Genomic DNA, 26195 nt, shown 5'->3' with positions numbered 1-26195 from the left:
ACACTACCCTCTGGAGAGCCTTACGGTTGTGGGCGGAGCAGTTGCCGTACCAGGCGGTGATACAGCCCGACAGGACGCTCTCGATTGTGCATCTGTAGAAGTTTGTGAGTGCTTTTGGTGACAAGCCGAATTTCTTCAGCCTCCTGAGGTTGAAGAGGCGCTGCTGCGCCTTCTTCACAACGCTGTCTGTGTGGGTGGACCAATTCAGTTTGTCCGTGATATGTACACCGAGGAACATAAAACTTTCCACCTTCTCCACTACTGTCCCGTAGATGTGGATAGGGGGGTGCTCCCTCTGCTGTTTCCTGAAGTCCACAATCATCTCCTTTGTTTTGTTGACGTTGAGTGTGAGGTTATTTTCCTGACACCACACTCTGAGGGCCCTCACCTCCTCCCTGTAGGCCGTCTCGTCGTTGTTGGTAATTAAGCCTACCACTGTAGTGTCGTCTGCAAACTTGATGATTGAGTTGGAGGCGTGCATGGCCACGCAGTCAGGGGTGGAAAGGGAGTACAGGAGAGGGCTGAGAATGCACCCTTGCTACAGAGCAGATATAGAGCATATATACTGTAGCATGTTGTTACTGTTGCTACATAACAGATATACTGTAGCATGTTGTTACTGTTGCTACAGAGCATATATACTGTAGCATGTTGTTACTGTTGCTACAGGGCATATATACTGTAGCATGTTGTTACTGTTGCTACAGGGCAGATATACTGTAGCATGTTGTTACTGTTGCTACAGGGCAGATATACTGTAGCATGTTGTTACTGTTGCTACAGAGCAGATATACTGTAGCATGTTGTTACTGTTGCTACAGGGCAGATATACTGTAGCATGTTGTTACTGTTGCTACAGGGCAGATATACTGTAGCACGTTGCTACTGTTGCTACAGGGCAGATATACTGTAGTACGTTGTTACTGTTGCTACAGAGCAGATATACTGTAGTACGTTGTTACTGTTGCTACAGGGCAGATATACTGTAGCACGTTGCTACAGGGCAGATATACTGTAGCATGTTGTTACTGTTGCTACATAACAGATATACTGTAGCATGTTGTTACTGTTGCTACAGAGCATATATACTGTAGCACGTTGCTACTGTTGCTACAGGGCATATATACTGTAGCATGTTGTTACTGTTGCTACATAACATATATACTGTAGCATGTTGTTACTGTTGCTACATAACAGATATACTGTAGCATGTTGTTACTGTTGCTACAGGGCAGATATACTGTAGCATGTTGTTACTGTTGCTACAGAGCAGATATACTGTAGCATGTTGTTACTGTTGCTACATAACATATATACTGTAGCATGTTGTTACTGTTGCTACATAACAGATATACTGTAGCATGTTGTTACTGTTGCTACATAACATATATACTGTAGCATGTTGTTACTGTTGCTACAGGGCAGATATACTGTAGCATGTTGTTACTGTTGCTACATAACATATATACTGTAGCATGTTGTTACTGTTGCTACAGAGCAGATATACTGTAGCATGTTGTTACTGTTGCTACATAACATATATACTGTAGCATGTTGTTACTGTTGCTATAGGGCAGATATACTGTAGCATGTTGTTACTGTTGCTACATAACATATATACTGTAGCATGTTGTTACTGTTGCTACAGAGCAGATATACTGTAGCATGTTGTTACTGTTGCTACATAACATATATACTGTAGCATGTTGTTACTGTTGCTACATAACAGATATACTGTAGCATGTTGTTACTGTTGCTACAGAGCAGATATACTGTAGCATGTTGTTACTGTTGCTACAGGGCAGATATACTGTAGCACGTTGCTACAGGGCAGATATACTATAGTACGTTGTTACTGTTGCTACAGAGCAGATATACTGTAGCACGTTGCTACAGGGCAGATATACTTTAGCATGTTACTGTTGCTACAGGGAAGATATACTATAGTACGTTGTTACTGTTGCTACATAACAAATATACTGTAGCATGTTGTTACTGTTGCTACAGGGCAGATATACTGTAGCATGTTGTTACTGTTGCTACAGAGCATATATACTGTAGCATGTTGTTACTGTTGCTACAGAGCATATATACTGTAGCACGTTGTTACTGTTGCTACAGAGCAGATATACTGTAGCATGTTGTTACTGTTGCTACAGAGCAGATATACTGTAGCATGTTGTTACTGTTGCTACAGAGCATATATACTGTAGCACGTTGTTACTGTTGCTACAGAGCATATATACTGTAGCATGTTGTTACTGTTGCTACAGAGCAGATATACTGTAGCACGTTGTTACTGTTGCTACAGAGCAGATATACTGTAGCATGTTGTTACTGTTGCTACAGGGCAGATATACTGTAGCATGTTGTTACTGTTGCTACAGGGCATATATACTGTAGCATGTTGTTACTGTTGCTACAGGGCATATATACTGTAGCACGTTGTTACTGTTGCTACAGGGCATATATACTGTAGCATGTTGTTACTGTTGCTACAGAGCAGATATACTGTAGCACGTTGTTACTGTTGCTACCGAGTATAGCTGCATGTACCCTCCACTACACCACCGAGAACGGAAATTATATTTTATTTGATAAACAACAACAAGGTGAACACCATGAGACAGTTGATAAACAACAACAAGGTGAACACCATGAGACAGTTGATAAACAACAACAAGGTGAACACCATGAGACAGTTGATAAACAACAACAAGGAGAACACCATGAGACAGTTGATAAACAACAACAAGGTGAACACCATGAGACAGTTGATAAACAACAACAAGGTGAACACCATGAGACAGTTGATAAACAACAACAAGGTGAACACCATGAGACAGTTGATAAACAACAACAAGGTGAACACCATGAGACAGTTGATAAACAACAACAAGGTGAACACCATGAGACAGTTGATAAACAACAACAAGGTGAACACCATGAGACAGTTGATAAACAACAACAAGGTGAACACCATGAGACAGTTGATAAACAACAACAAGGTGAACACCATGAGACAGTTGATAAACAACAACAAGGTGAACACCATGAGACAGTTGATAAACAACAACAAGGTGAACACCATGAGACAGTTGATAAACAACAACAAGGTGAACACCATGAGACAGTTGATAAACAACAACAACAAAAGAGGACAAGATAGAAAGAGGGCTGTACTGTTTTTTTCTACTCTCTCTCTCTTTCTCTTCTCTCTCCATCTCTGCCTCCCCCCCGTTCTCTGAAGTATATTGAGTAGAGCATGTGGAAGTCATTAGCCCCAAGCCAGCCTGCAGTAGGTAGGCTAGTCTACACAGGAGCCTCAGCATTATCATATAGAATCTATTAGCCCCAGTTAGAGGAGAGGACAGCAATACTGTTTTTTTATTTATTTATTTTATTTAACCTTTATTTAACCAGGTAGGCAAATTGAGAACACGTTCTCATTTACAATTGCGACCTGGCCAAGATAAAGCAAAGCAGTTCGACACATACAACAACACATAGTTACACATGGAGTAAAACAAACATATAGTCAATAATACAGTGAAAAAAATAAGTCTATATACAATGTGAGCAAGTGAGGTGAGATAAGGGAGGTGAAGGCAAACAAATATATGTATAAATAAATAAAAAATATAAAAAGGCCATGGAGGCGAGGTGAATACAACACAGCAAGTAAAATAAAAACTAAAAACACTGGAATGGTTGGTTTGCAGTGGAAGAAAGTGCAAAGTAGAGACAGAAATAATGGGGTGCAAAGGAGCAAAATAAATAAATAAATACAGTAGGTAACGAGGTAGTTGTTTGGGCTAAATTATAGATGGGCTATGTACAGGTGCAGTAATCTATGAGCTGCTCTGACAGCTGGTGCTTAAAGCTAGTGAGGGAGATAAGTGTTTCCAGTTTCAGAGATTTTTGTAGTTCGTTCCAGTCATTGGCAGCAGAGAACTGGAAGGAGAGGCGTCCAAAGGAAGAATTGGTTTTGGGGGTGACTAGAGAGATATACCTGCTGGAGCGCGTGCTACAGGTAGGTGCTGCTATGGTGACCAGCGAGCTGAGATAAGGGGGGACTTTACCTAGCAGGGTCTTGTAGATGACCTGGAACCAGTGGGTTTGGCGACGAGTATGAAGCGAGGGCCAGCCAACGAGAGTGTACAGGTCGCAGTGGTGGGTAGTATATGGGGCTTTGGTGACAAAACGGATGGCACTGTGATAGACTGCATCCAATTTATTGAGTAGGGTTTTGGAGGCTATTTTGTAAATGACATCACCGAAGTCGAGGATTGGTAGGATGGTCAGTTTTACAAGGGTATGTTTGGCAGCATGAGTAAAGGATGCTTTGTTGCGGAATAGGAAGCCAATTCTAGATTTGACTTTGGATTGGAGATGTTTGATGTGAGTCTGGCAGGAGAGTTTACAGTCTAACCAGACACCTAGGTATTTGTAGTTGAAGAGCATGCATTTAGTTTTACTTGTATTTAAGAGCAATTGGAGGCCACGGAAGGAGAGTTGTATGGCATTGAAGCTCGCCTGGAGGGTTGTTAACACAGTGTCAAAAGAAGGGCCAGAAGTATACAGAATAGTGTCGTCTGCGTAGAGGTGGATCAGAGAATCACCAGCAGCAAGAGCGACATCATTGATGTATACAGAGAAGAGAGTCGGTCCAAGAATTGAACCCTGTGGCACCCCCATAGAGACTGCCAGAGGCCCGGACAACAGACCCTCCGATTTGACACACTGAACTCGATCAGAGAAGTAGTTGGTGAACCAGGCGAGGCAATCATTAGAGAAACCAAGGCTGTCGAGTCTGCCGATGAGGATGTGGTGATTGACAGAGTCAAAAGCCTTGGCCAGGTCAATGAATACGGCTGCACAGTATTGTTTCCTATCGATGGCGGTTAAGATATCGTTTATGACCTTGAGCGTGGCTGAGGTGCACCCATGACCAGCTCTGAAACCAGATTGCATAGCGGAGAAGGTATGGTGGGATTCGAAATGGTCGGTAATCTGTTTGTTGACTTGGCTTTCGAAGACCTTAGAAAGGCAGGGTAGGATAGATGGGGGATAACCGCAGCTGCTTTCCAATCTTTGGGAATCTCAGACGACACGAAAGAGAGGTTGAAGAGGCTAGTAATAGGGGTGGCCACAATTTCAGCAGATAGTTTTAGAAAGAAAGGGTCCAGATTATCTAGCCCGGCTGATTTGTAAGGGTCCAGATTTTGCAGCTCTTTTAGAACATCAGCTGACTGTATTTGGGAGAAAGAGAAATGGGGAAGGCTTGGGCGAGTAGCAGAGGGGAGGGCAGTGCTGTTGTCCGGGGTAGGGGTAGCCAGGTGGAAAGCATGGCCAGCCGTAGAAAAATGCTTATTGAAATTCTCAATTATAGTGGATTTGTCGGTGGTGACAGTGTTTCCTATCTTCAGAGCGGTTGGAAGCTGGGAGGAGGTGTTCTTATTCTCCATGGACTTTACGGTGTCCCAGAACTTTTTTGAATTTGTGTTGCAGGAAGCAAATTTCTGCTTGAAAAAGCTAGTCTTGGCTGTTCTAACTGCCTGTGTATATTGGTTTCTGGCTTCCCTGAAAAGTTGCATATCACGGGGGCTGTTCGATGCTAATGCAGAACGCCATAGGATGTTTTTCTGTTGGTTAAGGGCAGTCAGGTCAGGAGAGAACCAAGGGCTATATCTGTTCCTGGTTCTGAATTTCTTGAATGGGGCATGCTTATTCAAGATGGTGAGGAAGGCATTTAAAAAAAATGTCCAGGCATCCTCTACTGACGGGATGAGATCAATATCCTTCCAGGATACCCCGGCCAGGTCGATTAGAAAGGCCTGCTCGCTGAAGTGTTTCAGGGAGCGTTTGACAGTGATGAGTGGAGGTCGTTTGACCGCTGACCCATTACGGATGCAGGCAATGAGGCAGTGATCGCTGAGATCTTGGTTGAAAACAGCAGAGGTGTATTTGGAGGGCAAGTTTGTTAGGATGATATCTATGAGGGTACCCGTGTTTACGGAATTGGGGTGGTACCTGGTAGGTTCATTGATAATTTGTGTGAGATTGAGGGCATCAAGCTTAGATTTTAGGGTGGCTGGGGTGTTGAGCATGTTCAAATTTAGGTCGCCTAGCAGCACGAGCTCTGAAGATAGATGGGGGGCAATCAGTTCACATATAGTGTCCAGAGCACAGCTGGGGGCAGAGGGTGGTCTATAGCAGGCGGCAACGGTGAGAGACTTGTTTTTAGAGAGGTGGATTTTTAAAAGTAGAAGTTCAAATTGTTTGGGAACAGACCTGGATAGTAAAACAGAACTCTGCAGGCAATCTTTGCAGTAGATTGCAACACCGCCCCCTTTGGCCGTTCTATCTTGTCTGAAAATCTTGTAGTTGGGGATGAAAATGTCTGAATTTTTGGTGGTCTTTCTAAGCCAGGATTCAGACACGGCTAAAACATCCGGGTTGGCAGAGTGTGCTAAAGCAGTGAACAAAACAAACTTAGGGAGGAGGCTTCTAATGTTGACATGCATGAAGCCAAGGCTATTACGGTTACAGAAGTCATCAAAAGAGAGCGCCTGGGGAATAGGAGTGGAGCTAGGTACTGCAGGGCCTGGATTCACCTCTACATCACCAGAGGAACAGAGGAGGAGTAGGATAAGGGTACGGCTAAAAGCTATGAGAATTGGTCGTCTAGAGCTACTAGAGCAGAGAGTAAAAGGAAGTTTCTGGGGGCGATAAAATAGCTTAAAGGAATAATGTACAGACAAAGGTATGGTAGGATGTGAATACAGTGGAGGTAAACCTAGGTATTGAGTGATGATGAGAGAGATATAGTCTCTAGAAACATCATTGAAACCAGGTGATGTCATCGCATATGTGGGTGGTGGAACTGAGAGGTTGGATATGGTATAGTGAGCAGGGCTAGAGTCTCTACAGTGAAATATGCCAATAAACACTAACCAGAACAACAATGGACAAGGCATATTTACATTAAGGAGAGGCATGCTTAATCGAGTGATCAATAAGGGTCCAGTGAGTAGAGGTAGGTTGGGGTCACGGCGATCCAGACAGTAGGCCGGGTAGAGGCTATCGGTAGCAAGATAGCATAGGATGGAGGTCTAATTGTAGATACCTCGTGCGTTTCCGTCGGTAGGTTAGTGGGGTTCCGTGTGGTAGAGGGGATCAATCCAAATTGGCAAAATAGATATAGTGGCCCAAGAAAAAATAAAATAAATAATAATAATAATAATAATTGTCCGATATACTTATTCAGATAGCAGCCGATAAGACAGCTAACGATTAGCGGGCCCCAGATGAGCGTTCAGGTAACGTCGGGACGGGGGTGCCAGTTGGATAACTCCCTCGGGCAGATAACGTCGGCAGTCAGTCGTGAAGGCCCGGTCGGGCTCCGTATCTGCAGCAACAACAAAAAAAAACAAAAAAACGGGTCCGGATAGGTGACTGTAGCCCAGGAATGGCTGATGGAGCTCCTCAGCTAGCTCCGGAATAAATTACGTTTGCTCCGGGATCGACGTAAGCCAATAGACACACGGTTTGCAGCTAGCTAGCTGCGAGATCAAGGTGCAAATGTCCAGAGCCTGCGGCTGAAATCCGGTGATGAAGTAGAAGAAAAAAAATCCGGTGATGTGGTAGTGAAAAAGCAGTCCTATATGCTCTGGGTTGATATCGTGCTTGCAGACTGGCAGGTATTGGCCCGAGCTGAAGCTGGCTGGTGTCCGAGTTAAGGGTGAAAGACCGCAGCAGTGGCTAACTGACTACTAGCTAGTAGCTAGTTATCTGGCTAGCTTCTGATTGGGGTTACGGTTCTAAAGTATAAAAGAAATAGCATATCCGTACCACATTGGGTGAGGCGGAATGTATATTCAGTTCCTAAATGGAACTAAGTGAAATTAAAATATATACGAAATGCATACGAAAAAAAACCGAGGACTATTTACACGGGACAAGACAAACACACGTCCGACTGCTACGCCATCTTGGATCAATTTTTACAAGACAGCAACTTCACCCAAGAGCAAGAGGAGATGCTCTCTCTCTCCCCTCACACCCCCCCTCTCTAGAAAGCCTCCTTCCATATTGCTCTGTCTCGAGTTTGACAGTGGTCACATCTTCCCAGCCTCTTCCCAGCCTTTTCCCAGCCTCTTCCCAGCCTCTAGCACATTTGGTTCTTTGGAAGTTCTGGGAATGAAGCCATACATTTCCTGACCTGTAAAATTTTCACTTTCGCTTGTAAATGTCCAAACTAATCAAAAATGACATCCGGTAGCTCCTACCCAATATACAAATAACTTTATGAGCTGGATTGGCTGTCTTTGCAATTGGTGTATTTTTGTTTGTGCTCGTTAGCATATTTAGCTAGCAGCCTCTATGTAAATTCGATATGACTTGTGTTCATTTTGTTAGCATTCTGGTAATGGATGCCCAATGGACTTTTTTTTGCATTTTTAAAACCCCCTTGTGTACTAAGCTGGTATAGTGGTACATCTTGACATGGGAGAAGGCTGGTATGATGATATGAAAATATAGATGCCACCCAACCCTGATATTCTAGAACAGAGGTGAGCCTGCTCTGGGAACTCTGGGAACTCTGCGAACTCTGCGAACTCTGCGAACTCCGGGAACTCCGGGAACTCCGGGAACTCCGGGAACTCCGGGAACTCTGGTTCCTTGAACATTTTCCTGGGAGGTTTTATTAACGCTCTGAGAACGGAAATTATATTTTATTTCAATTTTTTTTTTTTATAACTTCTTTAAAAACGTCCACAGATTGTTTCAATAAGACTTTTAGTAACACTTTTAGCTTATCCAAGCACAAATAGGACACATGTACATTCATTTCTATACGCATCAATCATGCAAACACATTTGTTTTATTGTGACACGGCATTAGTGAGATTCGCACCATCTCTTGTTTATCCGTGGAATTAGTTCACTGCACCACCAGGATGGAGATAGCATGCCATGTTTTTTTTTTTTATGCATACAAATCTGTTCATTTTAGTCTATTCAAACAAACCTCATTTCAAAGGAAAGAAGGACTCATTAAGATCAGGTGTGACCAATCAGTGGGCGTGGCCAACACACCTGAACACACCTGAACACACCTGAACACACTTAAGAACACACAAGATCAAATCAAAGTTTATTTTTCACGTGCGCCGAATACAACAGGTGTAGGTGTGTTTCACCTTACAGTGAAACGCTTACTTACAAGCCCTAAATAACATTGCAATTTTTAAATAAAAAATAGGTATTAGGTAAACATTAGATAGGTAAAAAAAATATAAAGTAAAATGACAGTGAAAATAACAGTAGCGAGGTTATATACAGGTGGTACCGGTACAGAGTCAATTTTGGGGATAGAGGATGGACAGAGTTTTGTTGATGCTGAGAACGGAATGTATATGTTTTTAAATAACATTATTAGAACGTTCTCTGTACGTTACCGAAGTTTTCTTATGTTTTTTTATTGGAAGTTTTCTTCGCATTCTCGGGAACAATTTGAGAACATGACTTTAAATAGGAAAACAGGAAAAGGAGGACCGAGCACGCCCCCATTCTCATCGACAGGGCTGAAGTGGAGCAGGTTGAGAGCTTCAAGTTACTTGGTGTCCACATCACCAACAAACTATCATGGTCCACACACACTAAGACAGTCATAAAGAAGGCACGACAAAGCCTATTCCCCCTCAGGAGATGGAAAAGGTTTGGCATGGGTCCCCAGATCCTCAAAAAGCTATACTGCTGCACCATCGAGATCATCCTGACTGGTTGCGTCACCGCCTGGTATGGCAACTGCTCAGTCTCCGACCGTAAGGCACTACAGAGGGTAGTGCGTATGGCCCAGTACATCACTGGGGCCAAGCTTCCTGCCATCCAGAACCTCTATACCAGGCGGTGTCAGAGGAAGACCCTAAAAATTGTCAAAGACTCCAGCCACCCTAGTCATAGACTGTTCTCTCTGCTACCGCACAGCAAGCAGTACCGGAGCACCAAGTCTAGGTCCAAAAGGCTTCTTAACAGCTTCTACCCCCAAGCCAGAAGACTCCTGAACAGATAATCAAATGGCCACCCAGACCCCTCTTCTATGCTGCTGCTAATCTCTGTTTGTCTATGCAGTCACTTTAACTCTACCTACATGTACACATTACCTCAATTACCTCAACTAACCGGTGCCCTCACACATTGACTCTGTACCGGTACCTCCTGTGAATAGCCTCGCTATTGTTATTTTACTGCTGCTCTTTAATTATTTCTTACTTTAATTTTCTATTTTTTACTTAACACTTATTTTTCTTGAAACTTTTTAAAGCATTATTGGTTGAGGGCTTGTAAGCATTTCACTGTAAATAACATTTGTCACCTGATGAAACCGGTAGGAAACATGTTATGCTGAAGTACTGAAATTCCCCCAGAAGAACTTTGTTTGTTAACGTTCTCTGAACTATTGCAGAACATTCCCAGTGTCAAACCAGTTTCAAGAACGTTCCTAGAACATTACCAACATAGAAATGAAATGTAACCATGTTCTAACTTTTAGGAAACGTTCCGTTAACGTAATTAAATACCAGGAAAATTACTTTTTCTGTTGTTGTCAAGTGCTGAGAATGTTCCAAAGCCAAAGCAACTATCTAGGTTGTATGCAAAATAACCATAGGAGAACAATTCTCTCACCAAGCTCACAGAAATATATGGTTCTCAGAACGTTATGTGTAAGCTGGGATCCCTTACATTGTCATTTAGGTGGTAAGGCTGTTGAAATGACAGTTTGAGTCAATAAGTTTATCCATTCTTTCAGTCATTTTTTCCCCCAAATCAAATGTATTTATATAGCCCTTCTTACATCAGCTGATATCTCAAAGTGCTGTACTGTACAGAAACCCAGCCTAAAAACCCCAAACAGCAAAGCAATGCAGGTGTAGAAGCACGGTGGCTAGGAAAAACTCCCTAGAAAGGCCAGAACCTAGGAAGAAACCTAGAGAGGAACCAGGCTATGAGGGGTGGCCAGTCCTCTTCTGGCTGTGCCGGGTGGAGATTATAACAGAACATGGCCAAGATGTTCAAATGTTCATAAATGACCAGCAGGGTCAAATAATAATAATCACAGTAGTTGTCGAGGGTGCAGCAAGTCAGCACCTCAGGAGTAAATGTCAAATGGCTTTTCATAGAGAGTATCTCTACCGCTCCTGCTGTCTCTAGAGAGTTGAAAACAGCAGGTCTGGGACAGGTAGCACGTCCGGTGAACAGGTCAGGGTTCCATAGCCGCAGGCAGAACAGTTGAAACTGGAGCAGCAGCACGGCCAGGTGGACTGCGGACAGCAAGGAGTCATCATGCCAGGTAGTCCTGAGGCATGGTCCTAGGGCTCAGGTCCTCCAAGAGAGAGAAAGAAAGAGAGAAAGAGAGAATTAGAGAGAGCATACTTAAATTCACACAGGACACCGGATAAGACAGGAGAAATACTCCAGATATAACAGACTGACCCTATCCCCCCGACACATAAACTACTGCAGCATAAATACTGGAGGCTGAGACAGGAGGGGTCAGGAGACACTGTGGCCCCATCCGATGATACCCCCGGACAGGGCCAAACAGGAAGGATATAACCCCGCCCACTTTGCCAAAGCACATCCCCCACACCACTAGAGGGATAACTTCAACCACCAACTTACCATCCTGAGACAAGGCCGAGTATAGCCCACAAAGATCTCCGCCACGGCACAACCCAAGGGGGGGCGCCAACCCAGACAGGAAGATCACGTCAGTAACTCAACCCACTCAAGTGACGCACCCCTCCTAGGGACGGCATGAAAGAGCACCAGTAAGCCAGTGACTCGGCCCCTGTAACAGGGTTAGAAGCAGAGAATCACAGTCCCTTTATGTCCTCTTCAGTTAACATACCAGTCTTCTCTCATGTGTCCGTCAAAGTTAAAGCAATTTTTTTTTTCTCTCCATGAAATCATTTGTTATCCTCTTACTGCTCTGTTCCCCAGGGGCGTAGGAAACCATCGCCATGTCTCGTCAGCAGTCTGTCTGCGAACGGCTCGCACACACACACACACACACACACACACACACACACACACACACACACACACACACACACACACACACACACACACACACACACACACACACACACACACACACACACACACACGTACACATGTACACTGAGACAGGCTTTTAAAGGCACAGTCAGCAATATGACGTCATCGTACAAAGCGGGGAGTCTTCCTGGTTTTCAGACATCAACAACAACAACAGAATTCCAATCTGCCCAGACTATTGGTCCTGTACGTACTGTACAGGACGCGTTCCATTCACTTAATACTACTGTTACTGTCCTGCATCTCACAAGACTGTATTAGCACGCTGAGCTAAAGCCTGTATATTAGCTTTAGGAAGCTAACACACGTCTGCAGGTTTCAGGCAAGGTTACTCATCAACACAAGTGTGGTTTACTTATCCCTGTTATCCCCATTAATATACGCCCCCTGGCAGACACTGTTATCTCCATTAATATACACCCCCTGGTAGACACTGTTATCTCCATTAATATACACCCCCTGGCAGACACTGTTATCTCCGTTAATATACACCCCCTGGCAGACACTGTTATCTCCATTAATATACACCCCCTGGCAGACACTGTTATCTCCATTAATATACACTCCCTGGTAGACACTGTTATCTCCATTAATATACACCACCTGGCAGACCCTGTTATCTCCATTAATATACACCCCCTGGCAGACACTGTTATCTCCATTAATATACACCCCCTGGCAGACACTGTTATCTCCATTAATATACACCCCCTGGCAGACACTGTTATCTCCATTAATATACACCACCTGGCAGACACTGTTATCTCCATTAATATACACCACCTGGCAGACACTTATCTCCATTAATATACACCTGGCAGACACTGTTATCTCCATTAATATACACCCCCTGGCAGACACTGTTATCTCCATTAATATACACCCCCTGGCAGACACTGTTATCTCCATTAATATACACCCCCTGGCAGACACGGTTATCTCCATTAATATACACCACCTGGCAGACACTGTTATCTCCATTAATATACACCACCTGGGAGACACTGTTATCTCCATTAATATACACCCCCTGGCAGACACTGTTCTCTCCATTAATATACACCACCTGGCAGACACTGTTATCTCCATTAATATACACCCCCTGGCAGACACTGTTATCTCCATTAATATACACCCCCTGGCAGACACTGTTATCTCCATTAATATACACCCCCTGGTAGACACTGTTATCTCCATTAATATACACCCCCTGGCAGACACTGTTATCTCCATTAATACAGGGCACCTGGCAGACACTGTTATCTCCATTAATATACGCCCCCTGGCAGACACTGTTATCTCCATTAATATACACCACCTGGCAGACACTGTTATCTCCATTAATATACACCCCCTGGTAGACACTTATCTCCATTAATATACACCCCCTGGCAGACACTGTTATCTCCATTAATATACGCCACCTGGCAGACACTGTTATCTCCATTAATATACACCACTTCGGAGACACTGTTATCTCCATTAATATACACCACCTGGCAGACACTGTTATCTCCATTAATATACACCCCCTGGCAGACACTGTTATCTCCATTAATATACACCCCCTGGTAGACACTGTTATCTCCATTAATATACACCCCCTGGTAGACATTGTTAACCAAACAGAGTCACAGTTCGGTGAGTGGATACATTCTGATTCGATCCCTGCGGAAATAGAACAGGTGACCGTGGCGGTGTTACATAAGCCTTAACACCGCAGCACATTGACCAATTAAAGATTAGTGTCCCGCAGAGCCAACTGAAACAGATTGCTGTCTATCTGCCTGTGGCATCATCGTTTTTTAATTAGCCGAGCCAGTCTATTCTATTGTCTCTGGCCTCTGTACGCTGTGGGCATTGAACATTGACTGTGGAATGAAAAAAATAAATATATATATATGAGAAAAGCAGTAATTATTCCCAGTGATAAAACACACACCTTTCTCTACCACTGTTCGTTACACTTCCCGTTTTTAATTCTTACCGAATGCTACTTCAAAAGCAAACAGAGGAGGTTTGACACAGACAACCAGTTGGATCTGAAGTGTTGTAGAGCCACGGTAGGAGAAAGCCTTGACTGACCTGTCAGTCTGTCCCTCCCCCACCAGGCCACTCCACCTCCAAATTCCAGGTATAATCTATAATGAATATGTATGTATGTATTTATGTATAATTGATGTCCAATCTTTGTTTCTCTCCCCAGGCCCGTCCTCTTCCAGTCCTCGGCTGATGACTAAGAGCCTGTCTCTGGATCCTGGTGCTCACGGTGTTTGCCTCGGGGCCGACGACTCAGACACCCAGACTCCTCGCCTCAGCTCAGACCCCGGATCCCTAACCTCTGGGTCCCTTGGTCTGCACCCATCCACGCCCCTGCTGCACCCAGCTGGACACGGCTGTAACGGAGGAGACACTGAGAGTGGAACTCCTCAAGAAGTGCCCTCCACCGCCCTCAAGAGACGCCCTCCCTTACCTGGGCCTAAACCACAAGGTAACATTTCTGTCTTACCGTATCAACGATAAAATCTTCCACTTCACAATGAGTAACCAAAGTAGAACAATAAATAGACAGTACATTGCTCCGTACATGTGCAGTAACACTGTCTTTACTGTAGTTTAAATAAATACGTTTTACGAAGATGACCAACACCTTGTATGTTGTGTTATTTCTCCTCAGTCAGTAACATGTTGTATGTTGTGTTATTTCTCCTCAGTCAGTAACATGTTGTATGTTGTGTTATTTCTCCTCAGTCAGTAACATGTTGTATGTTCTGTTATTTCTCCTCAGTCAGTAACATGTTGTATGTTGTGTTATTTCTCCTCAGTCAGTAACATGTTGTATGTTCTGTTATTTCTCCTCAGTCAGTAACATGTTGTATGTTGTGTTATTTCTCCTCAGTCAGTAACATGTTGTATGTTGTGTTATTTCTCCTCAGTCAGTAACATGTTGTATGTTCTGTTATTTCTCCTCAGTCAGTAACATGTTGTATGTTGTGTTATTTCTCCTCAGTCAGTAACATGTTGTATGTTGTGTTATTTCTCCTCAGTCAGTAACATGTTGTATGTTGTGTTATTTCTCCTCAGTCAGTAACATGTTGTATGTTGTGTTATTTCTCCTCAGTCAGTAACATGTTGTATGTTCTGTTATTTCTCCTCAGTCAGTAACATGTTGTATGTTGTGTTATTTCTCCTCAGTCAGTAACATGTTGTATGTTCTGTTATTTCTCCTCAGTCAGTAACATGTTGTATGTTGTGTTATTTCTCCTCAGTCAGTAACATGTTGTATGTTGTGTTATTTCTCCTCAGTCAGTAACATGTTGTATGTTCTGTTATTTCTCCTCAGTCAGTAACATGTTGTATGTTGTGTTATTTCTCCTCAGTCAGTAACATGTTGTATGTTCTGTTATTTCTCCTCAGTCAGTAACATGTTGTATGTTGTGTTATTTCTCCTCAGTCAGTAACATGTTGTATGTTGTGTTATTTCTCCTCAGTCAGTAACATGTTGTATGTTCTGTTATTTCTCCTCAGTCAGTAACATGTTGTATGTTGTGTTATTTCTCCTCAGTCAGTAACATGTTGTATGTTGTGTTATTTCTCCTCAGTCAGTAACATGTTGTATGTTGTGTTATTTCTCCTCAGTCAGTAACATGTTGTATGTTCTGTTATTTCTCCTCAGTCAGTAACATGTTGTATGTTCTGTTATTTCTCCTCAGTCAGTAACATGTTGTATGTTCTGTTATTTCTCCTCAGTCAGTAACATGTTGTATGTTCTGTTATTTCTCCTCAGTCAGTAACATGTTGTATGTTGTGTTATTTCTCCTCAGTCAGTAACATGTTGTATGTTGTGTTATTTCTCCTCAGTCAGTAACATGTTGTATGTTGTGTTATTTCTCCTCAGTCAGTAACATGTTGTATGTTCTGTTATTTCTCCTCAGTCAGTAACATGTTGTATGTTCTGTTATTTCTCCTCAGTCAGTAACATGTTGTATGTTGTGTTATTTCTCCTCAGTCAGTAACATGTTGTATGTTGTGTTATTTCTCCTCAGTCAGTAACATGTTGTATGTTGTGTTATTTCTCCTCAGTCAGTAACATGTTGTATGTTCTGTTATTTCTCCTCAGTCAGTAACATGTTGTATGTTGTGTTATTTCTCCTCAGTCAGTAACATGTTGTATGTTGTGTTATTTCTCCTCAGTCAGTAACATGTTGTATGTTGTGTTATTTCTCCTCAGTCAGTAACATGTTGTATGTTGTGTTATTTCTCCTCAGTCAGTAACATGTTGTATGTTCTGTTATTTCTCCTCAGTCAGTAACATGTTGTATGTTGTGTTATTTCTCCTCAGTCAGTAACATGTTGTATGTTGTGTTATTTCTCCTCAGTCAGTAACATGTTGTATGTTCTGTTATTTCTCCTCAGTCAGTAACATGTTGTATGTTGTGTTATTTCTCCTCAGTCAGTAACATGTTGTATGTTGTGTTATTTCTCCTCAGTCAGTAACATGTTGTATGTTGTGTTATTTCTCCTCAGTCAGTAACATGTTGTATGTTGTGTTATTTCTCCTCAGTCAGTAACATGTTGTATGTTCTGTTATTTCTCCTCAGTCAGTAACATGTTGTATGTTGTGTTATTTCTCCTCAGTCAGTAACATGTTGTATGTTGTGTTATTTCTCCTCAGTCAGTAACATGTTGTATGTTGTGTTATTTCTCCTCAGTCAGTAACATGTTGTATGTTGTGTTATTTCTCCTCAGTCAGTAACATGTTGTATGTTGTGTTATTTCTCCTCAGTCAGTAACATGTTGTATGTTGTGTTATTTCTCCTCAGTCAGTAACATGTTGTATGTTGTGTTATTTCTCCTCAGTCAGTAACATGTTGTATGTTGTGTTATTTCTCCTCAGTCAGTAACATGTTGTATGTTGTGTTATTTCTCCTCAGTCAGTAACATGTTGTATGTTGTGTTATTTCTCCTCAGTCAGTAACATGTTGTATGTTGTGTTATTTCTCCTCAGTCAGTAACATGTTGTATGTTGTGTTATTTCTCCTCAGTGCCCCCAAAGCCTCCTCACCTGCAGCAGAGTGCTGGTGCTCCTAGGCCCTGCCCCCGCGCCCCGGACAAGCCCCTCCCACCCCCTCCACCCTGCAGACCTCTTCCTGCAGACCCCAGAGGGGGAGGAGCCTGCCGACCGCTGACACTCCCCCGTGCCGAGGGAAGCTCCTCCCCCACCGCCTGTGTGCTCTCCCTCATTGAGAAGTTTGAGAGGTAAGATAGATCGATAAATGGCCTCCCGGGTGGCGCAGTGGTCTAGGGCACTGCATCGCAGTGCTAGCTGCGCCACCAGAGTCTCTGGGTTCGCGCCCAGGCTCTGTCGACAGCCGGCCGCGACCGGGAGGTCCGTGGGGCGACGTACAATTGGCTTAGCGTCGTCCGGGTTAGGGAGGGTTTGGCCGGTAGGGATATCCTTGTCTCATCGCGCTCCAGCGACTCCTGTGGCGGGCCGGGCGCAGTGCGCGCTAACCAAGGGGGCCAGGTGCACGGTGTTTCCTCCGACACATTGGTGCGGCTGGCTTCCGGGTTGGAGGCACGCTGTGTTAAGAAGCAGTGCGGCTTGGTTGGGTTGTGCTTCGGAGGACGCATGGCTTTCGACCTTCGTCTCTCCCGAGCCCGTACGGGAGTTGTAGCGATGAGATAAGATAGTAATTACTAGCGATTGGATAACACGAAAATTGGGGAGAAAAGGGGTTAAAATTACAAAACAAATAAAAATAAAAGATAGATCGATCGATCGATAGACAGAGAGATAGATATATGATAGATAGATGTATAGATATATGATAGATAGATGTAACATTCTACTGTCTTATCTGTGTTCCCTCTACAGGGAGCAGATCATTGTGGTGCCTGATATCATGGGAGGGGGTCTCTTTACCCCCAGGGTCCCGGAGACAGGACCAGTTGGGAATCCCTTCTCTCCCCCAGTCTCAGAGCTCACTCTGGGCTGTCTCCACGTGGCCTGCCCCCCTGCTTCCTCTCAAGAGATGGATGACCTACCTCAGGGGCTGGCTGTGTTGGCTGGCGTGGTGCTGGGAGAGAAAGCAGCGGAGACAGACAACATGGAGGAGGGTAATGATAAAGAACTAGGAGCGTTGTGCTCTGCCTCTGACAAGCGACTGTCCATGGAGTCCGGTTATAGCGCCTCAGAGAAACTCACAGACGCCGTGGAGATAAGGGGGCAGGCGGAGTCAGAAAGCCAATCAGGGATCCCCTCTGACAACTTGTCCCTCCTCCAGCCGCAAGTGGACGGCAAACTGGCCAATCGAGACTCTGGCATCGACAGCATCAGCTCTCCGTCCCACAGTGAGGAGCTGTGTTTTGCCGGCGACGAGGACCGGGTCATCTTCCCCTGTAGTCCCGCCCTCACGCTGCCACGCCTCTCTAGCTCCTCCTCCTGCAGCTATGCGGAGGGTCCGGGAGGAGAGGGGGCGTCGGCTGAGGGTGGGGGGGATTCGGAGGGGGACAGTGACTTGGAGGAGGGGAGCGGGGATGAGACCATTGAACTCATCAACCCCATGATGGATCTGCAGCCTCTGGCACTGGCCCTGCCTAAAACAGACAGACAGGACTCTACAGAGGTAGGCCTAACTGTTATTTAACACAGACAGACAGGACTCTCCAGAGGTAGGCCTAACTGTTATTTAACACAGACAGACAGGACTCTACAGAGGTAGGCTTAACTGTTATTTAACACAGACAGACAGGACTCTACAGAGGTAGGCTTAACTGTTATTTAACACAGACAGACAGGACTCTACAGAGGTAGGCTTAACTGTTATTTAACACAGACAGACAGGACTCTACAGAGGTAGGCTTAACTGTTATTTAACACAGACAGACAGGACTCTACAGAGGTAGGCCTAACTGTTATTTAAAACATGTACAGTATGTGTGTGTTTGTGTGTGTCTGTGTGTTTGTGTGTGGGTGTGTATGTTTGTGTGTGGGTTTTTGTGGGTGTGTGTGTTTGTGTGTGGGTGTGTATGTTTGTGTGTGGGTTTTTGTGGGTGTGTGTGTTTATGTGTGGGTTTTTGTGGGTGTGTGTTTGTGTGTGGGTGTGTATGTTTGTGTGTGTGTTTGTGTGTGGGTGTGTATGTTTGTGTGTGTTTGTGTGTGTGTGTGTATGTTTGTGTGTGTTTGTGTGTGTGTGTGTGTGTTTGTGTGTGGGTATTTGTGGGTGTGTGGTGTGTCTCTCCATCTCTCTCTCTCAAGTCAATTCAACGAGGCTTTATTGGGAAAAATGTTTACATTGCCAAAGTAAGTTAAATAAACAATCAACAAAAAGTGAGAAGACACAAAACAACATAAACCCCCAAAAAAACGATTTGAATTTAACAGTAAATGTCACAAAGGTTCACAAAAACATAAAGACATTTCAAGTAAGTCGCTCTGGATAAGAGCGTCTGCTAAATGACTTAAATGTAAATGTAAATGTAAGTGTTATATTATCAGGGTTCTAGAACGACTATTAGAGGAAGATAAATAAACAGATAAATACTGTTGGTACTTGTTGCCCTGTTCTCATGGCAACGGGTACACAGCAGTATTTCACCCAATAGATATGGGAGTTTATCAATGTTTGGTTTGTTTTCTAATTATTTGTGGGCCTATGTAATCTGAGGGAAATATGTGTCTCTAATATGGTCATACATTGGGCAGGAGGTTAGGAAGTGCAGCTCAGTTTCCACCTCATTTTGTGGGCAGTGTGCACATAGCCTGTCTTCTCTTGAGAGCCATGTCTGCCTACGGCGGCCTTTCTCAATAGCAAGGCTATGCTCACTGAGTCTGTACATAGTCAAAGCTTTCCTTAAATTTGGGTCAGTCACAGGGGTCAGGTATTCCGCCACTGTGTACTCTCTGTTTAGGGCCAAATACCATTCTAGTTTGCTCTGTTTTTTTTTTTTGTAAATCCTTTCCAATATGTCAAGTAATTATCTAATTGGTTTCTAATAATTTGGTTGGGTTGAAATGTTTTTCTGTCCTGGGGCTCTGTGGGGGTCTCTTTGTGTTTGTGGTCAGAGCTCCAGGACCAGCTGGCTACTCTTCTGTAGGTTGGTGAATGGACCCCAGACCTTACAACCGTAGAGGGCAATGGGTTCTATAACTGATTCAAGTAATTTTTGACAGATCCTAATTGGGATGTCGAGTTTTATGTTCCTTTTGATGGCATAGAAGGTCCTTCTTGCCTTGTCTCTGAGAGCTTTCACAGCTTTGTGGATGTTACCTGTGGTGTTTTATGTTTAGGCCGAGGTATGTATAGTTGTTTGTGTGCTCTTGGACAACGGTGTCTAGATGGAATTTGTATTTGTTGTCTTGGCTACTGGACCTTTTTTGGAACACCATTATTTTTGTCTTTCTGAGATCCATTGTCAGGGCCCAGGTCTGTCAGGGCAAAGGTCTGTCAGGGCCCAGGTCTGTCAGGGCAAAGGCCTGTCAGGGCCCAGGTCTGTCAGGGCCCAGGTCTGTCAGGGCCCAGGTCTGTCAGGGCAAAGGCCTGTCAGGGCCCAGGTCTGTCAGGGCCCAGGTCTGTCAGGGCCCAGGTCTGTCAGGGCAAAGGCCTGTCAGGGCACAGGTCTGTCAGGGCAAAGGCCTGTCAGGGCCCAGGTCTGTCAGGGCCCAGGTCTGACAGAATCTGTGTAGAAGATCTAGGTGCTGCTGTAGACCCTCCTTGGTTGGGGACAGAAGCACCAGATGATCGGCAAACAGTAGACATTTGACAATTTTCTCTCTCTCTCTCTCTCTCTCTCTCTCTCTCTCTCTCTCTGACCAATCCCAGCTGTCGGTGCAGCAGCGTGTGTTCAACATAGCCAATGAGCTCCTCCACACAGAGAAGGCCTACGTGTCTCGTCTGTACCTCCTGGACCAGGTGTTCTGCTCCTCCCTCCTGGAGGAGGTGCGCTCCCGCGCCTCCTTCCCTCTAGACGTGGTCACGGGCATCTTCTCCAACATCTGCTCTATATACTGTTTCCACCAGCAGTTCCTGCTCCCCGCCCTGGAGAAACGCATGGCGGAGTGGTGAGTTAAACCCTAACCCTAGACTAGCCCTGACCCAGGACCGACCTCTAACCCTAGACTAACCCTGACCCAGGGCCTACCTCTAACCCTAGACTAACCCCGACCCAGGACCTACTTCTAACCCTAGACTAACCCCGACCCAGGACCTACTTCTAACCCTAGACTAGCCCTGACCCTGACCCAGGGCCTACCTCTAACCCTAGACTAACCCTGACCCAGGACCGACCTCTAACCCTAGACTAACCCTGACCCAGGACCTACCTCTAACCCTAGACTAACCCTGAACCAGGGCCTAACCCTGACCCAGGACCTACCTCTAACCCTAGACTAACCCTGACCCTGACCCAGGGCCTACCTCTAACCCTAGACTAGCCCTGACCCAGGACCCAGGGTCTACCTCTAACCCTAGACTAACCCTGACCCTGGGCCTACCTCTAACCCTAGACTAACCCTGACCCTGACCCAGGGCCTACCTCTAACCCTAGACTAGCCCTGACCCAGGACCGACCTCTAACCCTAGACTTACCTCTAACCCTAGACTAACCCTGACCCAGGGCCTACCTCTAACCCTAGACTAACCCTAGCCCTGACCCAGGGCCTACCTCTAACCCTAGACTAACCCTGACCCTGGGCCTACCTCTAACCCTAGACTAACCCTGACCCTGACCCAGGGCCTACCTCTAACCCTAGACTAGCCCTGACCCAGGACCGACCTCTAACCCTAGACTAACCCTGACCCTGACCCAGGGCCTACCTCTAACCCTAGACTAGCCCTGACCCAGGACCGACCTCTAACCCTAGACTAACCCTGACCCTGACCCAGGGTCTACCTCTAACCCTAGACTAGCCCTGAACCAGGGCCTAACCCTAACCTTGACCCAGGGCCTACCTCTAACCCTAGACTAACCCTGACCTTGGGCCTACCTCTAACCTTAGACTAACGCTGACCTTGGGCCTACCTCTAACCCTAGACTAACCCTGACCCTGACCCAGGGTCTACCTCTAACCCTAGACTAACCCTGACCTTGGGCCTACCTCTAACCCTAGACTAACCCTGACCCAGGGCCTACCTCTAACCCTAGACTAGCCCTGACCCAGGGCCTACCTCTAACTCTACACTAACCCTGACCCTGACCCAGGACCTACCTCTAACCCTAGACTAGCCCTGACCCAGGACCTACCTCTAACCCTAGACTAACCCTAGACTAGTCCTGCTCCCCGTCCTGGAGAAACGCATGGCGGAGTGGTGAGATAAAACCCTGACCCTAAGCCTTGCCCTAACCTGGTGAGAGATACTAGGTTATATATACCCCAGATTGGTTAACCTGGTGAGAGAGACTAGGTTATATATACTCCTGATTGGTTAACCGGTAAGAGAGACTAGGTTATATACACTCCTGATTGGTTAACCGGTAAGAGAGACTAGGTTATATACACTCCTGATTGGTTAACCGGTAAGAGAGACTAGGTTATATACACTCCTGATTGGTTAACCGGTAAGAGAGACTAGGTTATAGACACTCCTGATTGGTTAACCGGTAAGAGAGACTAGGTTATATACACTCCTGATTGGTTAACCGGTAAGAGAGACTAGGTTATATACACTCCTGATTGGTTAACCGGTAAGAGAGACTAGGTTATAGACACTCCTGATTGGTTAACCGGTAAGAGAGACTAGGTTATAGACACTCCTGATTGGTTAACCGGTAAGAGAGACTAGGTTATAGACACTCCTGATTGGTTAACCGGTAAGAGAGACTAGGTTATATACACTCCTGATTGGTTAACCGGTAAGAGAGACTAGGTTATATACACTCCTGATTGGTTAACCGGTAAGAGAGACTAGGTTATATATACTCCTGATTGGTTAACCGGTAAGAGAGACTAGGTTATATACACTCCTGATTGGTTAACCGGTAAGAGAGACTAGGTTATAGACACTCCTGATTGGTTAACCGGTAAGAGAGACTAGGTTATAGACACTCCTGATTGGTTAACCGGTAAGAGAGACTAGGTTATATACACTCCTGATTGGTTAACCGGTAAGAGAGACTAGGTTATATACACTCCTGATTGGTTAACCTGGTGAGAGAGACTAGGTTATATACACTCCTGATTGGTTAACCGGTAAGAGAGACTAGGTTATATACACTCCTGATTGGTTAACCGGTAAGAGAGACTAGGTTATAGACACTCCTGATTGGTTAACCGGTAAGAGAGACTAGGTTATATACACTCCTGATTGGTTAACCGGTAAGAGAGACTAGGTTATATATACTCCTGATTGGTTAACCGGTAAGAGAGACTAGGTTATATACACTCCTGATTGGTTAACCGGTAAGAGAGACTAGGTTATATACACTCCTGATTGGTTAACCGGTAAGAGAGACTAGGTTATATATACTCCTGATTGGTTAACCGGTAAGAGAGACTAGGTTATATACACTCCTGATTGGTTAACCGGTAAGAGAGACTAGGTTATATACACTCCTGATTGGTTAACCGGTAAGAGAGACTAGGTTATAGACACTCCTGATTGGTTAACCGGTAAGAGAGACTAGGTTATATATACTCCTGATTGGTTAACCGGTAAGAGAGACTAGGTTATAGACACTCCTGATTGGTTAACCGGTAAGAGAGACTAGGTTATATATACTCCTGATTGGTTAACCGGTAAGAGAGACTAGGTTATATATACTCCTGATTGGTTAACCGGTAAGAGAGACTAGGTTATATACACTCCTGATTGGTTAACCGGTAAGAGAGACTAGGTTATATATACTCCTGATTGGTTAACCGGTAAGAGATACTAGGTTATATACACTCCTGATTGGTTAACCGGTAAGAGAGACTAGGTTATATACACTCCTGATTGGTTAACCGGTAAGAGAGACTAGGTTATATATACTCCTGATTGGTTAACCGGTAAGAGAGACTAGGTTATATACACTCCTGATTGGTTAACCGGTAAGAGAGACTAGGTTATAGACACTCCTGATTGGTTAACCGGTAAGAGAGACTAGGTTATATATACTCCTGATTGGTTAACCGGTAAGAGAGACTAGGTTATAGACACTCCTGATTGGTTAACCGGTAAGAGAGACTAGGTTATATATACTCCTGATTGGTTAACCGGTAAGAGAGACTAGGTTATAGACACTCCTGATTGGTTAACCGGTAAGAGAGACTAGGTTATAGACACTCCTGATTGGTTAACCGGTAAGAGAGACTAGGTTATATATACTCCTGATTGGTTAACCGGTAAGAGAGACTAGGTTATAGACACTCCTGATTGGTTAACCGGTAAGAGAGACTAGGTTATATATACTCCTGATTGGTTAACCGGTAAGAGAGACTAGGTTATAGACACTCCTGATTGGTTAACCGGTAAGAGAGACTAGGTTATATACACTCCTGATTGGTTAACCGGTAAGAGAGACTAGGTTATAGACACTCCTGATTGGTTAACCGGTAAGAGAGACTAGGTTATATACACTCCTGATTGGTTAACCGGTAAGAGAGACTAGGTTATATATACTCCTGATTGGTTAACCGGTAAGAGAGACTAGGTTATATACACTCCTGATTGGTTAACCGGTAAGAGAGACTAGGTTATATATACTCCTGATTGGTTAACCGGTAAGAGAGACTAGGTTATAGACACTCCTGATTGGTTAACCGGTAAGAGAGACTAGGTTATAGACACTCCTGATTGGTTAACCGGTAAGAGAGACTAGGTTATAGACACTCCTGATTGGTTAACCGGTAAGAGAGACTAGGTTATAGACACTCCTGATTGGTTAACCGGTAAGAGAGACTAGGTTATATACACTCCTGATTGGTTAACCGGTAAGAGAGACTAGGTTATATACACTCCTGATTGGTTAACCGGTAAGAGAGACTAGGTTATATACACTCCTGATTGGTTAACCGGTAAGAGAGACTAGGTTATAGACACTCCTGATTGGTTAACCGGTAAGAGAGACTAGGTTATATACACTCCTGATTGGTTAACCGGTAAGAGAGACTAGGTTATATACACTCCTGATTGGTTAACCGGTAAGAGAGACTAGGTTATATACACTCCTGATTGGTTAACCGGTAAGAGAGACTAGGTTATAGACACTCCTGATTGGTTAACCGGTAAGAGAGACTAGGTTATATACACTCCTGATTGGTTAACCGGTAAGAGAGACTAGGTTATATACACTCCTGATTGGTTAACCGGTAAGAGAGACTAGGTTATAGACACTCCTGATTGGTTAACCGGTAAGAGAGACTAGGTTATATACACTCCTGATTGGTTAACCGGTAAGAGAGACTAGGTTATATACACTCCTGATTGGTTAACCGGTAAGAGAGACTAGGTTATATACACTCCTGATTGGTTAACCGGTAAGAGAGACTAGGTTATAGACACTCCTGATTGGTTAACCGGTAAGAGAGACTAGGTTATATATACTCCTGATTGGTTAACCGGTAAGAGAGACTAGGTTATATACACTCCTGATTGGTTAACCGGTAAGAGAGACTAGGTTATATACACTCCTGATTGGTTAACCGGTAAGAGAGACTAGGTTATATACACTCCTGATTGGTTAACCGGTAAGAGAGACTAGGTTATATACACTCCTGATTGGTTAACCGGTAAGAGAGACTAGGTTATATACACTCCTGATTGGTTAACCGGTAAGAGAGACTAGGTTATATACACTCCTGATTGGTTAACCGGTAAGAGAGACTAGGTTATATACACTCCTGATTGGTTAACCGGTAAGAGAGACTAGGTTATAGACACTCCTGATTGGTTAACCGGTAAGAGAGACTAGGTTATATATACTCCTGATTGGTTAACCGGTAAGAGAGACTAGGTTATATACACTCCTGATTGGTTAACCGGTAAGAGAGACTAGGTTATATACACTCCTGATTGGTTAACCGGTAAGAGAGACTAGGTTATATACACTCCTGATTGGTTAACCGGTAAGAGAGACTAGGTTATATA

General features: G+C 44.3%; 1 protein-coding gene across 3 annotated transcripts in view; it reads left to right on the top strand.

The window, feature by feature from the left end:
- The window catches only part of LOC139543144 (FYVE, RhoGEF and PH domain-containing protein 1-like), a 181076-nt gene that overhangs the window by 63939 nt on the left and 90942 nt on the right, over positions 1 to 26195 (top strand). For 2 of the 3 annotated variants that reach the window (XM_071349371.1, XM_071349372.1), the window contains exons 2-5: positions 14333 to 14617; positions 17172 to 17385; positions 18005 to 18755; positions 20952 to 21190. In XM_071349371.1, the coding sequence (XP_071205472.1) occupies positions 14333 to 14617; positions 17172 to 17385; positions 18005 to 18755; positions 20952 to 21190 (1489 nt within the window). Of the gene's footprint in view, positions 1 to 14332; positions 14618 to 17171; positions 17386 to 18004; positions 18756 to 20951; positions 21191 to 22405; positions 22437 to 26195 lie in introns of those variants that run through there. The other variant, XM_071349373.1, reaches the window with a different exon arrangement.

Source organism: Salvelinus alpinus, chromosome 17 (genome assembly GCF_045679555.1).
Source record: "Salvelinus alpinus chromosome 17, SLU_Salpinus.1, whole genome shotgun sequence".
In the NCBI taxonomy this organism is placed as follows: Eukaryota; Metazoa; Chordata; class Actinopteri; order Salmoniformes; family Salmonidae; genus Salvelinus; species Salvelinus alpinus.
Note: the sequence above shows the minus strand (reverse complement) of the source record. Positions and strands in the feature narration are given on the sequence as shown.